Below are 17,306 nucleotides of genomic sequence, written 5' to 3'. Positions count from 1 at the left end.
TGTTTCAGGTTAAATAAAAAATACCTAAGATTATGTTGGTTGTCTGTTTTATATATGGTAATGTATATAGCACTAACTCCTAATTTATCCCTCTACACTCTTTCCCCATTGGTAACTATAAGTTTCATTAAGGAAAAGAATCTGAAAAATAGTATACAGATAGATAGATGTATATATATAGATGTATAGCAAAGTAACTCGTCATATACATATATGCTATCCATTTGAAGCTATACGTATATATAGACCATTTGTTGTTTAGTTGCTGAGTCATGTCTGACTGTTTTCAGTCCCCACAGACTCTAGCACATTAGAATTCCCTGTCATTCACTGTCTCCTGGAGTTTGCTCAAACTCAATTCCATGATGTCACAGCAAAGTAATTCAGTCATATATATATATACACATACATCTGAAGCTAACACAACATTGTAAATTCTCTGCTGCAGCTGCTGCTAAGTCACTTCAGTCGTGTCTGACTCTGTGCGACCCCATAGATGGCAGCCCACCAGGCTCCTCCATCCCTGGGATTCTCCAGGCAAGGACACTGGAGTGGGTTGCCATTTCCTTCTCCAATGCGTGAAAGTGAAAAGTGAAAGTGAAGTCACTCAGTCGTGTCTGACTCTTAGCGACTCCATGGATTGCAGCCCACCAGGCTCCTTCGTCCATCGGATTTTCCAGGCAAGAGTACTGGAGTGGGGTGCCACCTCAATAAAACCCCCTAAACCCAAGAGCATATATAAAATAATGGAATATAAATGGCTTCTATAAAATTAATAGGTAAAGTTTTTAATTGTATAACTCACCATTATATACATGAAACATAATGAATCAAAAGAGACAAGGGACACCACCCTGCACATGGGCGAGTGGAGACTTACTTGGCATGCCGGATATCTGGCAGGGACCTTTCTAGAGCAATGTTGTTGCTGACGAAAATATTGAAACCATTTTCCCTGTAAGCTGAGTCATCGTGGTCTTCCTCAGTGAGGGGGTAAGGTTTTCCATGTTCACCTTTCCCTATCAGGAGAAAAGAAAAAGGGATTAGTGTCTACCTAAAAATCATTTCCACTTCTAGAGCAGATAATAGGATGTGAATGTGTTTCTTTAGTCTCTCTTGTTATTAGGCTCCAGAGAACGCTCCAGCAGCAAGATTTTATCAAATCATCATTTTATTTCATTTAGAGAAATGAAACATAGTCATAATAAAAAGTAAGCAACACAGAAGTAAAAAGGACAATCTCACCTCTCAGCGAAAACCACAGCTAAGAGCTTAAACATTTCTATGCAGATATATATACTGATAATATACATACTGCCTTATAATTTGATTTTATCAAACATAATTGAATAAAAAAAGGCATTACTTCATTTACTTCTGATGGTTGATATTATTCCATGGCCTTTCAATTTGTAGTGTTTGATTAAAGTATATTTCTAGGTTATTTTCAACTTTCTATTTCGTAAGTAATCTTAATAAACATATTGGCTTGCTTAAGATTCCTAGATATGTATACTTGGAAGAGGGGAGATAATTCCTGCAAATAAAGTTGCCAGAATATCTTTAGAGTTAGTAGATTGTTTTCTAACATCACCAGAAGCATTATAGACTATTTTGAAATTTGCTGGTAAAAATACAGATTATTCAAACTTTAATTTCCCTTCTGTCAAATAATAACAAAATTAATTTACATATATTTATCATCTATATTTCTTACATTTTGAAACAGATTTTCATAGATTTTACAAGACAATCTGCATTTAAGAGAAATTTACATATTATGTTTGCTAAAGCTTTATTAAGAATCTGTGTTGTAAATATTTTCTAGGTTCATTTCATTTAAATCTAAGGCTTCTGTTTTCTGGTTTGGCCTGGAAGGAGCTTGGAAAGTTCCTTTCTGTCTTAACAGCAGATAAAAAGCTGAACAGACTCAACAGCCCTTCTTGGATGCAGAAGAGAGGAGCAGACATAGGACAGGAGAGACAGCTGGGGGAAACAGGAGCCCAGGCTTACCAGAGCAAGAATTCTTGAGCAGAAATGCCAGGAACCAGTTGTCCAGGGTAGGAAGTCTGAACTGTAATTGACAAATTGCTGGAGACTCAGAGCAGGCAAGCCTGGGAGGTAAAAGGTCTCCAAGGATTCAGTCAAAGAGAGGCTCCAATTTTATTGTGCTATTTATCTCCAGGAGCTCAACAAAGCTCAGAGTAGATATCAGAGAAAAATTCTCTTGTGTTCTTGGCAGGAGGAAGACAGAAGAAACCATTTTGAAGTATGCCTGGTTCTTCCCATCAACAAGGCCTGCCCTCTGGGGAACCTAGTTAACCAGAGCCCACCTGCTCAGGTGTATCCTGTTGAGCATAACGGACCTAAGAGAAGGGAATTCCTGACTTGAGCCCATGGTAAATATCCTGCCCAACCAAAGTGGGGAGGAAAATCCTGAATGCCCTCCCACACACCTCTACATCACATCATGAAAGGCATGTTTATAGCAGTTTGTTTTACCAAGTACATCACATCCAACTTTCAAGGAAACAAACAAACAAACAAAAATCACAGGGCATGCCAAAAAGGCAAAATAAATAAATAAATAAATAAAATCACAATTTAAAGAAAGTAAGCATCAGAATTGAGCGTCTTGAGGCAAGAATACTGAAATGGTTTGACATTCCCTATCCCAGTGGACCCTGTTTCATCAGAGATCAAAATAGTCAATCCTAAAGGAAAGAACCCTGAATATTCAAGGGAAGGACTGATGCTGAAGCTGAAGCTCCAATACTTTGGCCACCTGATGGGAAGAGATGACTCATTAGAAAAGACACTGATGCTAGGAAAGATTGTAGGCAGGAAGAGAAGGAGGCAGCAGAGGATGAGATGGTTGGATGGCATCACCGACTCAATGGATATGAATTTGAGCAAACTCTGGGAGACAGTGGAGGACATGGGAGCCTGGAGTGCTGTGCAATCCATAGCGTTGCAAAGAGTCGGACATGACTCAAGATTGAACAACAACAAGCATCAGAATGAGACACGGCAAGAATTGTGGAATGACCAGGCCAAGAGGTGAAAACAACTATGATTAATATGCTAAGGATCTAATGGATAAAGTAGACAGCATGCCAGAACAGATGGGCCATATAAAAAGAGAGCCAGGAATTCTATGCAAGAACAAAATATAGACCTAGTGATAAAAAAGAAAAAAAAAAAACTTAACAGAAATGAAAAATGCTATTGATGGATTCCTAGTAGACTGAGTATAGCTGAGGAAAGATTCTTTGAGCCAGAGGATTTAACAATAGAAACATCAAAATCCAAAGAGTGAACAGAACAAAAACTTGAGGAATAGAATATCCAAATACTGTGGGATTACTACAAAAGGTGTAACATAAACCTAATGGGAGGGTTTCCCAGGTGGCTCAGTGGTAAAGAACTCTCATGCAGGAGACATGGGAGACGCAGGTTTGATCCCTGGGTCTGCAAGATTCCTTGGAGGAAGAAATGACAACCCACTCCAGTATTCTTGCCTGGAGAATCCCATGGACAGAGGAACCTGGCGGGCCACAGCCCATGAGGTTGAAAGGAGTCGGACACGACTTAGCAGCTGACCATGCACATGTGCACATGCAATGCGAACAGAAAAAGAGAGACAATTGATACCTGATAATATCTGAAAAAACATGACAGAGAATTTCCCTGAATGAATATCAGACTCCAAACCATAAATCCTCGAAGATCAGGGTACACCTTGCAGGCCAATTACCAAAACACTACACTGAAGCATATCATTTTCAAAATAAAGAAAATCAAAGATAAAGAAAACATCTTGAGAGAAAACAAGAGGAACAGCTTCTTAACCTATAGAGGAACAAAAATAAAATTTTATCCAACTTCTCTCCAGAAGCCACAGAAGCAAGAAGAGAGTGGAGTGAAATATTATATTGACAATTAAAGAATTGATCAAAAAAAAAAAAAAAAAAAACCCTATCCACCTAGAACTCTATTCTCTGTGAAGCCAACCTTCCAATGAAGGAGAAATAAAGGCCATCTCAGACAAACAAAAATTGGAGGAATTTGTTGCTATTAGACCTGCCTTGTGAGAAACATTAAAAAGATCCATAAGGAGAAAGACAATGATATAGGTTATAAACGTGGATCTACATAAAGCAAGATCATTGAAGAAAGAATAAAGGAAGGTAAAATAAAAAAGCCTTTTCATTTCTCTTATTCTTAATACAAGTTTGTTCAAAGTAGAATATTAGCAATGTAATAGATTATATATGTTTATATATTATATTATTTCTGTGTTCATTATATAGACACACATATGCTTATGAAAAGTGGAACAGAGGACAGCAATGATACAAGACATAGGAGAAAGGAATTAAAAATTAGGATCATTTTATGATTTTAAGGTATAACACTCCACTTAAAATGCTGTAGTTTTATTTATAAGTGGAGTTGCATTAGCTGTAAATGCACTGCAAACTCTAGGGCAACCACTAAAAAAGTTACAAAGAAGCAGAGCTATCTGAGTCCCTGTTATCTCAATTTAAAATTGATAGAGAAACAAGAAACTGTCAAACAAGTTAACAACATTTCACTTTCTGTATATGAAATCAATATTTAAATAACACTTTTCTCCATTGCTGTTTTTAAACAATGTTCAGCTCAGTTCAGTTCAGTCACTCAGTTGTGTCTGACTCTTCACGACCCCATGGACTGCAGCACACCAGGCCTCCCTGTCCATCACCAACTCCTGGAGTTTACTCATACTCATGTCCACGGAGTCGGTGATACCATCCAACCATCTCATCCTCTGTCGTCCCCTTCTCCTCCTGCCTTCAATCTTTCCCAGCATCAGGGTCTTTTCAAATGAGTCAGTTCTTTGCATCAGGTGGCCAAAGTATTAGAGTTTCAGCTTCAGCATCAGTCCTCCCAATGAATATTCAGAACTGATTTCCTTTAGGATGGACTGGTTGGATCTCCTTGCTATCCAAGGGACTCTCAAGAGTCTTCTCCAACACCACAGTTCAGAAGTAAGTAGCTGGAATATACCAGTATCAGTATGTTCTTGTGATCACTTCAGCCCAAGAAAGCTGTGTAGTGTTTTAAAAATTATTGTGATGATGTAAAAATTATTGTGATGATTCATTGAGCAAAAAGAGTTGGACAGAAGGCTTTTCCTATGTATCAAAACTTGTTTATAACTTTGTCATCTGTGTACCTAGAAAAAAAGTCAATAAATTTCTTTAGTTGAAAAAAAAAATAGAAGCATAACTGGTATACTAAGAAGTGGAGAAAAATGGTATCATATAAAATGCTCAGTTCAAAGCACAAAAGACAGAGAAGTATAAGGCAAACAAGGAACAAGGATGACAAACAGAAAACAACAATGAATATGGTAGAGATTAATGAAAACTATACCAGTAATCACTTTGAATATCAATGGCTTAATGTATCAATTACAAGGGTTTATCAGAGTGGATCAAGATAAATCTAAGATTTTTTCCCATCCAGATGATTTTACTTTTCTACATAGTTTCTTATTTACGCATTACATTTATAGATAAATCAGGTCCAACTGTACTATTTGGAGAAGCAAATGGCAACCCACTCCAGTGTTCTTGCCTGGAGAATCCCAGGGACAGGAGAGCCTGGTGGGCTGCCGTCTATGGGGTCGCACAGAGTCGGACACGACTGAAGTGACTCAGCAGCAGCAGCTGCAGGCTTGGAGAAGGCAATGGCACCTCACTCCAGCACTCTTGCCTGGAAAATCCCAATGGACAGAAGGGCCTGGTGGGCTGCAGTCCATGGGGTCACTAAGAGTCGGACACAACTGAGCGACTTCACTTTCGCTTTTCACTTTCATGCATTAGAGAAGGAAATGGCAACCCACTCCAATGTTCTTGCCTGGAGAATCCCAGGGATGGGAGAGCCTGGTGGGCTGCCGTCTGTGGGGTCACACAGAGTTGGACACTACTGAAGCAACTTAGCAGCAGTAGCGGCAGCAACTGTATTATTATTTAAAAAATTCATTTATGAATTGTTTTGCTAACATTTTGTTTTATTCATTAAAATTTTTGAACCATCTAGAACTTGTTCTGGTGTGAGATGTGAGGAAAACATCACTTTATCATTAAACAAATGGCTAAGTGTTATAGGATTAACATTTAATGAATAATTTGTCATTTTCTTTCTTGCTTTAAAATGCCACATATAAAAGTAAAAATAGAATTGCCTTGCTGCTGCTGCTGCTAAGTCGCTTCAGTCATGTACGACTTTGTGCGACCCAATAGACGGCAGCCCACCAAGCTCCGCTGTCCTTGGGATTCTCCAGGCAAGAACTCCAGTGGGTTGCCATTTCCTTCTCCAATGCATGAAGTGAAAAGTGAAAGTGAAGTCGCTTAGTCGTGTCCGACTCTTAGCGACCCCATGGACTGCAGTCTAACAGGTTCCTCCGTCCATGGGATTTTCCAGGCAAGAGTACTGGAGTGGGGTGCCATGGCCTTCTCCAGAATTGCCATATGACCTAGCAATCCCAATTCTGGCCATAGATCTGAAAAGAGAAAAACTAATTTGAAAAGATAGGCTTCCCAATGTTCATAGCAACACTATTTAAAATAGTCAAGATATGGAAAGAACCTAAATAACCATTGACAGATGAACGGATAAAGATGCAGTACACACATACAATGGGATAATGCTAACCCAGAGAAGAGAGCAAGATAGTGCCATTTACAGAGACACCAATGGGCCTGGAGACTGTCATATGGAGTGAAAAGTCAGAAAGGCCAAAAAAATACTGTCTATTAACACATATATGTGGAATCTAGAAAATGATGGTACAAGTGATGTTATTTGCAAAGCAGAAATAAAGATGCTGATGTAGAGAATAAGTATACAGACAGTGAGAGGGAAAGGGTGGGTGGGGTGAGTTGGGAGATTGGGATTGACATATATATGCTATTGATACTGTGTATAAAATAGATCACTAATGAGAACCTACTGTGTATATAGCACAGGAAACTCAGTGCTCTGTGGTGACCTGAATGGGAAGCACAAAAGGAAGGGGAGATACATGTTCACAAACAGCTGATTCATTCTGCTGTACAGTGCAAACTAAGACAATATTATAAAGCAACTAAACTCCAATAAAAATTCATTTAAAAATCTATATAATCAAGCCTTTGATCAGATTTAATTTTTTTGGAGAGGTTTTTCATAATCAACACATCTTAAACCATCATACACAGCACTCCACACCCTCTCTAGATCCCAAATCTATATATATATATATAAACTACATATAGCTTGCTACTCTACATTTATGTTTTTGCCTGTTTATCAGCAATCTTTCAATTGAGATAGAAGCTTCATGCAAGTAGGGCCTTTCTTCTGCGTCCCCAAATATCCCCAGGACCTGGAAGAGTTCCTGCCACATAGCAGATAACCTAATAAACATTTTTGAGCCTTATACAGAAAACGAAGTGATAAGATTTGGGTTCATTGAAAGTGAAAGTGAAAGTGTTTGTCGCTCAGTCATATCTGACTCTTTTTGACCCCATGGACAGTACAGCCTACCAGGCTCCCCTGTGCATGGGATTTCCCAGGCAAGAATACTAGAGTGGATTGCCATCTCCTCCTCCAGGAGATATTCCAGACCCAGGGATCGAACCCATGTCTCCTGCATTGCAGGCAGATTCTTTACCATCTGAGCCACCAGGGAATAACTAAAGATACTCATGTATTTATTCAAAATACATATTAAGCAACTACTCTGAGACAGGAGCTGGGGATTAAATGATGAACATCAGAGTTATTACCTATGATATCATGTTTAACAGAAAAAATTTTTAAAAAGCAGATCATTGTGGTTAGAAAAGCAGTATGATTGCCCATGAGATCCTGGAGGGATGGACGATGTCTTGCTGTCTATGAGTCTATAAGTCTTAGTACAGTGCTGATCACGTGGCTTGCCCCACACCATTTCTGTGAGATGAATACTTGGGGAGATGAATGAATGTACTTAATTAATTAATGCATGGGGAATGTCTCTCAATGATATGGGACCGCTCAGCAGAGGTAAGGAAGGCTAAAGGTAAACAGGCAGAAGTGTCACAGGCGTGGTTCAGAGACCTGAGAGTATAAAGTGTGACTAGGAATTCGAGCTAAGGTTTGTTATGGCTGGAGTTGGAGGCATGGGTGGAAAGGTGGTGAATTGTTGGTTTTGAATTTTTCTGAAAGTGGTAAAAGTTCTAATTACAGTAGAGTGTAATAAATCAATAATCCATACTGGAATCTCTAGGGTGACAGTTGAAAACCTCGTAGGAATGCACAGCACAAAACCTAACCAAGGAAAAACATGAAATAATAAAATGGACTATTTAGGTGACAAAAGATTCCAGAACTTACTCCTCTTACAATTCAGTTTGTATTGTTTGACCAATATCTCCCCATTTCCCTCAACCCTAGCCAGCCATTATCACCATTTCACTCTTCCTCTATGGACTAAGGATTTTTACATTAATATATAAAGTGATATCACTGAACATTCGTCTTCTCTGCCAACTTATTTTGATTTGCATTTAAAACAGGTTATTCTTCACCTATCAGAAAGAAGGAAATCCTTCTATTTGAGACAATGTGAATAGGCCTTGAGGGCATTACATTAAAATGAAAAGGAAAACTCCGGACCTACATGGATTCCCTAATGAATTTATTTTCCCGAATGTCAAAGTGAGAAACAGTGCCATCTTTATAGGAATATTTTTAGAAAAGAGAGACTCTAAAAATATCTTTTTAGAGTATCAGCATAAGCCTGATATCAAAACCAGGTAAGAGTATTACAGGAAAGGAAAATATCAGATCTATGTCTGTTAGGAATATAGATTAACAAAAAAGTAACAAAAGATTAGCAAAATGAATCTACCAATATTTTAAAAGACAGCTTATAATGACCAATTGGGATTTATTCCAGCAATACAATGTTGACTTAACATTCAAATTCATCAATATAACTCACATTGAGGAATAGGTCATATTATTTCAATATTTACCAAAAAAATCATTTGATAAAACTCAACAATAATGGAAACTTCCAGTAACCTAGGAGCAGAAGGGGACTTTAAATATATAACAAAGGGTAACCACATGAACAATGTGGGAAATATCATACTTTATTGGTGAAGCAGAACACTTTCCACAACGAGGCTGAAAACAAGAAAATGTCAAGGATTTTTAACTCTACTCAATCTGCAATCTTGATCCAGTCTACCTGGGGCAATCAAGAGAAATGTCTTTAAGAAGAAATAAGAGCTATAAATACTGTAAAGGAAGAATAAAGACTAATTCATTTTAAATGACATGAATGTGTACCAAAAAAAGAGACAAAACTGGAAAACTATGAAAACTGAGGTAACTTTGTCAATTTTTACTGATAAAGGTCAATATAGAACCAACTCTTAATGCACTAACAACAAATTTGAAATACTTTTTAAAATAGCATGAAAATAGCAATTACCTAGGAATAAGTCTAACAAAATATGCCCAAGGTTGTTCCCCATACTGACAATATAAGAAACTTTGCTGAAAGAAGTTCAGTTCAGTTCAGTCGCTCAGGCATGTCCAACTCTTTGCAACCCCATGAATTGCAGCACGCCAGGCCTCCCTGTCCATCACCAACTCCCAGAGTTCACTCAGATTCATGTCCATTGAGTCAGTGATGCCATCCAGCCATCTCATCCTCTGTCATCCCCTTCTCCTCCTGCCCCCAATTCCCTTCAAGCATCAGAGTCTTTTCCAATGAGTCAACTCTTCGCATGAGGTGGCCAAAGTACTGGAGTTTCAGCTTTAGCATCATTCCTTCCAAAGAAATCCCAGGGCTGACCTCCTTCAGAATGGACTAATTAGATCCCCTTGCAGTCCAAGGGACTCTCAAGAGTCTTCTCCAACACCACAGTTCAAAAGCATCAATTCTTCGGCGCTCAGCTTTCTTCACAGTCCAACTCTCACATCCATACATGACCAGTGGAAAAACCATAGCCTTGACTAGACGGACCTTAGTCGGCAAAGTAATGTCTCTGCTTTTGAATATGCTATCTAGGTTGGTCATAACTTTTCTTCCAAGGAGTAAGCATCTTTTAATTTCATGGGTGCAATCACCATCTATAGTGATTTTGCAGCCCCCCAAAAAAATAAAGAAAGAAGTTAATAGATAACTAAATAATCAGAGTAACAGAGTATGATCTTGGATTGAAAGAGGTATCTTTAAGTGGTCCTTTCTCAAGGGACCAATCACTAGTCTATAAAGTAATCCAAGTTAAAATCTTCGGAGTGCTTGCTTCCTTATTGGTGGCAATGTTATTGTGTGTGTGATTGGGATGTTTTATGTAGTGAGATGAGCTGAGTTAAACGTGTATTTGGAAATGTAAAATACCTCGAATACGTACCACAATGTTAAAGGAGTACACAGCTGGGGAAAACTAAAACTATACACATTTGATTACAGAATAAACTAACACTAACTTGGTTACCTAAAAATAATAATGCAATCATATATTAATAATAACCATTCATTGTTTGTAATTATATCTCCATTGTCTGACTATGGAAACTTCATTTTTAAAAAGAAGAGTTGCCAGAGATATGGGTATTTTTTATATTAAAAACCTTACTTATATTTTGATTTAGGCTATAAGGAGTTAAGTAGCAAGAAGTATTTACATTCATTCTGAGCACAGATCTTTAAAGTAGAGCTGATATAAATCTATATACATGAATTGATGTTGTTGATAAGGATTTGCTGTGAAAGAAATTAAGAATCACCTATGTCTAAAATGCTTCCCAGGTTTTTTGGTGGTAAAGAATCTGCCTGCCAATTCAGGAGATGTGGGTTCAATCCCTGGGTTATAGTAAGATCCCTGGAGAAGGAAATGGCAACCCACTCCAGTATTCTTGCCTGGAGAATTCCATGGACAGAGTAGCCTGGTGGGCTATAGTCCATGGGGTCACAAGAAGTCGGACACAACTTAGCAACTAAACAACAAAACAATGTCTAAAAGAGACACATTTATATAGAAGTCTTAGTGTTCTATCATTTTTCAGCTTTAATATGATCTTGGGGAGAGGCTTTATTTCCTAATTGTGTAGTTATTCTTTGAATTATCATGAAAAGCTACATTGTTTTCAGACAACACAGGAGAAGTTATGTTAAGAAATATTTTGCCTCAACATCCCAACCATTTAAAAGCTTATTTAACTTAATTCATCACTGGCGCACACTGGTTTTACCTACACAGTTACAAATAAAAATTTTCTTAATCCTTAAGGTCGAATGATAAGCAGGACTAAGTCTTGTTCAGAAAGTATGTGTAGCATATACAATAAGATTTCTGCATCTTATCTCTCCTTCAATCCTCACTCCTCTAAAGGGAAGTGCTTGATTTAATTTCTATGCAGTGAATTCCCCAGGAAGTGACAACCTTTTATTTTTAAATAGAACATTACTGTCAAAAGCATCTGACTTGAACTGTTAGCATTCTTCTTTGTATAATTTTCACAAACTGTTAGAGTTCCATGGCTTGAACATTTTTTCTCTCTTCTAAAAAAATAAGGCAACATGATCAAATTGCATGCCCATGTCATTTGAAGTATACAGAGAAGAAGTTGAGATCAAACCCATCAAAGAGTGGAAAAAAATGCAAAGAAAAAATAAAGAAACCACTGGTAAAAAGGTAAATTAGAATCAAAGCAGCAAGAGAAAGGAAGATTAGCAAAGAAAACATAACTGAAGCTAAGATGTGTGTGTGAGGGCATATTCTTATCAGAAATGTATTTCTTGTAATAAATAAAAGTCTGGGCAACAAAGTCATAGTTAACTTTATCATCTGTTAATAGTAACATTGTATACAGCCTAAGGAAATAACTGAAATTACATTATACTACATAATAAGGAAAATATAGAGGCCATGATTCTAAATAAATTCAAAAAATTATTTTAGTTAAATATTCACAAGAAAAATAAAGAGAATTCCAGAAAACATCTATTTCTGCTTCAATGATTATACTAAAGCTTTTGACTCTGTGGATCACAACTATGGAAAATTCTTAAAAGAGATTGGAATACCAGACCATCTGACTTGACTCCTGCAAAACCTGTATGCAGGTCTAGAAGCAACAGTCAGAACCAGACATGGGACAATGAACTGGTTTCAAATTGGGAAAGGAGTACATCAAGGGTGTATATTTTCACAGCCTTATTTAACTTCTATGCAGTTTAACATCATGTGAAATGCTGGGCTGAATGAAGCACAAGCTGGGATCAAGACTGCCAGGAGTAATAATCAATATCCTCAGATAAGCAGATGACACCACCATCATGGCAGAAAGTGAAGAGAAACTGAAGAGCCTGTTGATTAAAGTGAAAGAGGAGAGTGAAAAAGCTGACTTAAAGCTGAACATTCAAAAAACGAAGATCATGGCATCTGGTCCCATCACTTCATGGCAAATAGATGGGGAAAAAATGGAAACAGTGATAGACTTTCTTTTCTTGGGCTCCAAAATCACTGCAGATGGTGACTGCAGCCATGAAATTAAGACACTTGCTCCTTGGAAGAAAATCTATGACCAACCTAGACAGCGTATTAAAAAGCAGAGACATTACTTTGCCAACAATGGTCCATGTAGTTAAAGCTATGGCTTTCCCAGTAGTCATGTATGGATATGAGAGATGGATCATAAAGAAGGTTGAGCACTAAAGAACTGATGCTTTTCAACTGTGGTGTTGGAGAAGACTGTTGAGAGTCCCTTGGACTGCAGGGAGATCAAACCAATCAATCCTAAAAGTAATCAATCCTGAATATCCATTGGGAGGACTGATGGTGAAGTTGAAACTCCAATACTTTGGCCACCTGATGCAAAGAGCTTACTCATTAGAAAAGACCCTGATGCTGGGAAAGATTAAATGTTGGAGAAGAAGGGGAAGACAGAGGACGAGATGGTTGGATGGCATCACTGACTCAATGGACATGAGTTTGAGCGATCTCCAGGAGATGGTGAAGGACAAGGAAGCCTGTGTGCTGCAGTCCCTGGGGGGGGGGGGGGTCACAAATAGTTGGGCACGACTGAGTGACTGAACAACAACAATTAACAAGGAACCTGAAATGATCTCAGCTTTCAGACTGAGTGAGTGATAAGTATAGATATATGTCGCATTGAAAATAGTTTCTTCATCAAAACAACATATTAATTTTGATTATGAATGGCAACAAATACCTTCTAAAGCATATGCCATTTATGATACAATTTTACATGAGGCTGAAGAACCAGTGAAATCTTGTTCAGCAGATTATTAAGGAAGCTGGATGCATGAGAAGGGATGAAGGGATGAAAATGATGACATGTGCTATTGTCATAAAAAACAAAAACAGCATGAATATCACATCCTCAGTCTGGCCTGGGTGGTTGGGGGAATGGTGAAGAGATAACTTTGGTTATTAAATGGACAAAAGAAGGCTATTTCTGTAACTCCACACTGAGGACTATATGTTAACATACATGTCTTAATTTCAAGACGAGTGGATTTACATTTCTATGGAACCAAAATAGACTTCCAAAAAGCTCACTAAAGTATAAATGATTCTTTCTCCCATTACTGTAGTGATGGAATGAAAAATTATCTGCGGTCTGTGCTTCATAAACTCATTGTTCCAACAAATGTGGCGTAAAGAAGGCATAGACACCTGAAATATGCAAACAATAACTCTAGTAATGTTGTTGAGTGAAGAGATTTTAATGGAATGTTAAACTGCTTAGATTTACAGTAATGTCTTAAAGACTAAGTTCACATCATTAATATCAGAAATGTCTCTATTTTAAGTAACCAGACAGCCTTCCCATCTTTATAATAAAATTTTCTACTGTTCTTCATATATATTTTATTATACTTTCTTCATTTAACTAGGAACTGATTAATTACATCTAGGTAACCATATATATATATTACTATAAAAGGAATAAACTATTCTCATCCTGTGGATACGTTTCCTGGAATGTTCAGTTCTAATTTCATGCCTCACTCAAGCAATTTTTCTTGTCTGATTGAACCATTCTGGAAGTGATAACTCAAGATTGGTTGTCAAGAAATCTTCAACATTTTGAATTGGTCATACAATTTCTTAAAATTATTTTTCTCTTCTGTTCTTTCATTTTCATTTGTGCTACTAGTTAGGGAGATTTTGTCAATTTATCTTTGAAATTCTGTACTGAATTTTTCATATCTGTTTGTATATCTTTTTTATTTTCAACAATTTCATTTTCTTTACTGAATGTTCCTTCAAAAACAGTGATCTTCTATTATGAAGGCAGCATAATCTCTGATTTATCTACAGATATTGTGTCAGCTATGGTTTATTCAAGGAAGTAGAACTTGCAAGATTATCTCATCTATAAATCACTAATTTATCTAAAGGAATGGAGTATTTACAGAGAAATACTTACAAATCGGAGTAATAGTCAAAAACTGGAAAAATTTCCTCTTGAAGATGGTAAACTATGGGATGATAACAAAACTCTCCCTCTCTTTTACTCAAAGATATTAAAATGCTTTAAAATCATACCAGTATTCATCACTAGCAATGACACAAAGAAATTGAGGGAAGGAGGCAAGGGGCAGGGAGAAAACCAAAAAGCTCATCTCAGTGCAAATGTAAATGCACCCCTCAGCTTTAAGTCACTCATTTGTCATCAGGATGACACCAATTAAAAACAATGACATGCTATCCCATGCCTATTAGAATCACCAAACTAAAAAGAATGGCCATACGAAGTTTAGGCAAGAATACAGAAGCACTGGAATCATTATATGTTTGCTGCTGGAATACAAAATGGTAAAAACCACTTTGGTAAACAATTTGACAGTTTCCTAAAACTTTAAGTACATACATAATACATGATCTAGGCATTCCATTCTTAGGTGTTTCACAAGAAAAAAGTGAGCATATGTCCATTTAAAGACCTGTGCATGACTGCTCATAATAGTTTTAGTTACAATAGCTTCAAACTGGAAATAACCAATAGTCCACGAAAAGGGATATGGATAAACACACTGCAGTGTGTCCAGACACTAGAATGTGTGTGTGTGTGTGTGTGTGTGTGTGTGTGTGTGTGAACACACTCATTCACTAAATCATGTCTGACTCTTGCGACCCCTTTGACTGTAGCCGGCCAGGCTCCTCTGGCCATGGCATTCTCCAGGGGAGAATACTGGAGTGGGTTGCCATTTCCTCCTCCAGGGGATCTTCCTCACTCAGGGACCAAGCCTGTGTCTCCTGCATTGACAGGCACATTCTTTACCACTGAGCAACCTGGCAAGCCCATAAACACTGTGATACAACTTTGTAATAAAAAGAGTGGAAGTTTTATGTGCATAGCTATATGATGACCCTAAAACCAATGGCACCAAGTGACAGAAATCAGATGAAAGATAGTATATACTATCAATATATTATTTTATTCATATAAATTTCCAGAAAATTCAAACTAACCTATAGTGACAAAAAGCATATGAAAGATGGGATTACGGGTTGGCTAGAAGGAAAGGAGAAGGGATTACCAAGAGCTATATTAAACTTTTGGTAACTTTTTTGACTGTGATTATAGCTTTGCAGGGGTATGTTAGGTCAAAGGTGATGGTATACACTTCAAATTTGTGCAGGCCAGCAAGAAAGAAAGAAAGAAAGAAAGAAAGAAAGAAAGAAAGAAAGAAAGAAAGAAAGTGAAGTCACTCAGTCATGTCCAACTCTTTGTGACCCCATGGACTGTAGCCTACCAGGCTTCTCTGTCCATGGGATTTTCCAGGCAAGAATACTGGAGTGGGTTGCCATTTCCTTCTCCAGGGGATTGTCCCAACTCAGGCATCAAACCTGGGTCTTTCACATTGCAGGCAGACGCTTTACCATTTGAACCACCAGGGAAGCTGGCCAGCAAATTAAACTATAAATAAGGTGAAAAGACAACTTTCAGATGGGAGAAAATGATACCAAATCAAACAACTGACAAAGGATTAATCTCCAAAATATATAAGCAACTCATTCTGTTCAACAGTAGAAAAATTAAAAACCCAATCAAAAAGTGGGCAGAAAACCTAAACAGACGTTCCTCCAAAGAAGACATTCAGATGGCTAATATACACATGAAATTATGTTCAACCTCACTCATTATTAGAGAAGTGCAAACTAAAACTGCAACGAAGTATCAACTCTTAGCAGTCAGAATGCCACCATCAAAATGTCTATATACAAAGATGCTGGAGAGAATGTGGAGAAAAGGGAACCCTCTTGCACTGTTGGTGGGAATGTAAATTGATACAGCCACTATGGAGAGCTGTATGGGGATTCCTTAAAAAACTAGGAATAAAACTATCATTTGACACAACACTCCCACTACTGGGCATTTACCCTGAGGAAACCATAATTGAAAAGGACACATGTACTCCAATGTTCATTGTAGAGCTATTTACAATAGCTAGAATATGGAAGCAACCTAGATGTCCACTAACTGATGAATGGATAAGAAGTTGTGGTATATATACACAATGGAGTAATATTTAGACATAAAGGAACACATTGGACTCAGTTCTAATAAGGTGGATGAGCTTAGAGCCTATTATACAAAGTGATGTAAGTCAGAAAGAGGAAATCAAATATATATTAACATATATATATGGTTTCTAGAAAGATGGTATTGATGAACATATATGCAGGGTAGCAGTGGATACACAGATATATATAGAGAACAGACTTGAAGACACAGTGGGAGAAGGACATGACGGGACAAATAGAGCAGCATGGAAACATATATATTACCATATGTAAAGTTAGATAGCCAGTGGAAATTTGCTTAATGATGTAGGGAGCTCAAATCCAGTGTTCCGTGACAACCTAGAGGGGAGGGATGGGGTATGAAGTGGAAGGTTGGTTCAAGAAGAAGGCAACATATGCATATCTATGGCTCATTCATGCTGATGTGTGGCAGAAACCAACATAATACTGTAAAGCAATTATACCCCAATTAAAAATAAAAAATTTAAATAAAATTATATCTAAAGATCTCCAAAAAATATACACAGTCTTTTGTATTTCTATGGCATCATAAAATGGTTAAAATTAAATGTGGGGACAATGATTATTAAAATGAAAATTAACTTTTTTATTTTTTATTTTTTATTTTTTTACGCCCCCCTCCTCCTCCTCGCCGTCGCCGGTGCAAAAGGCGGTAACCAACCACCCTAACCCTCACCTGGCCCGAGCTCC

At 37.5% G+C, this 17,306-nt stretch overlaps 1 protein-coding gene across 1 annotated transcript in view; it reads right to left on the bottom strand.

Annotated features, from left to right (window-relative positions):
* The window catches only part of GALNTL6 (polypeptide N-acetylgalactosaminyltransferase like 6), a 1,453,898-nt gene that overhangs the window by 862,570 nt on the left and 574,022 nt on the right, over window positions 1-17,306 (bottom strand). Inside the window, exon 3 of the mRNA XM_052644952.1 lies at window positions 881-1,019. Within this exon, the coding sequence (XP_052500912.1) occupies window positions 881-1,019 (139 nt within the window). The remainder of the gene's footprint in view (window positions 1-880; window positions 1,020-17,306) is intronic.

The sequence above is a fragment of the Budorcas taxicolor genome, chromosome 8 (genome assembly GCF_023091745.1).
Source record: "Budorcas taxicolor isolate Tak-1 chromosome 8, Takin1.1, whole genome shotgun sequence".
Lineage (NCBI taxonomy): Eukaryota > Metazoa > Chordata > Mammalia > Artiodactyla > Bovidae > Budorcas > Budorcas taxicolor.
Note: the sequence above shows the minus strand (reverse complement) of the source record. Positions and strands in the feature narration are given on the sequence as shown.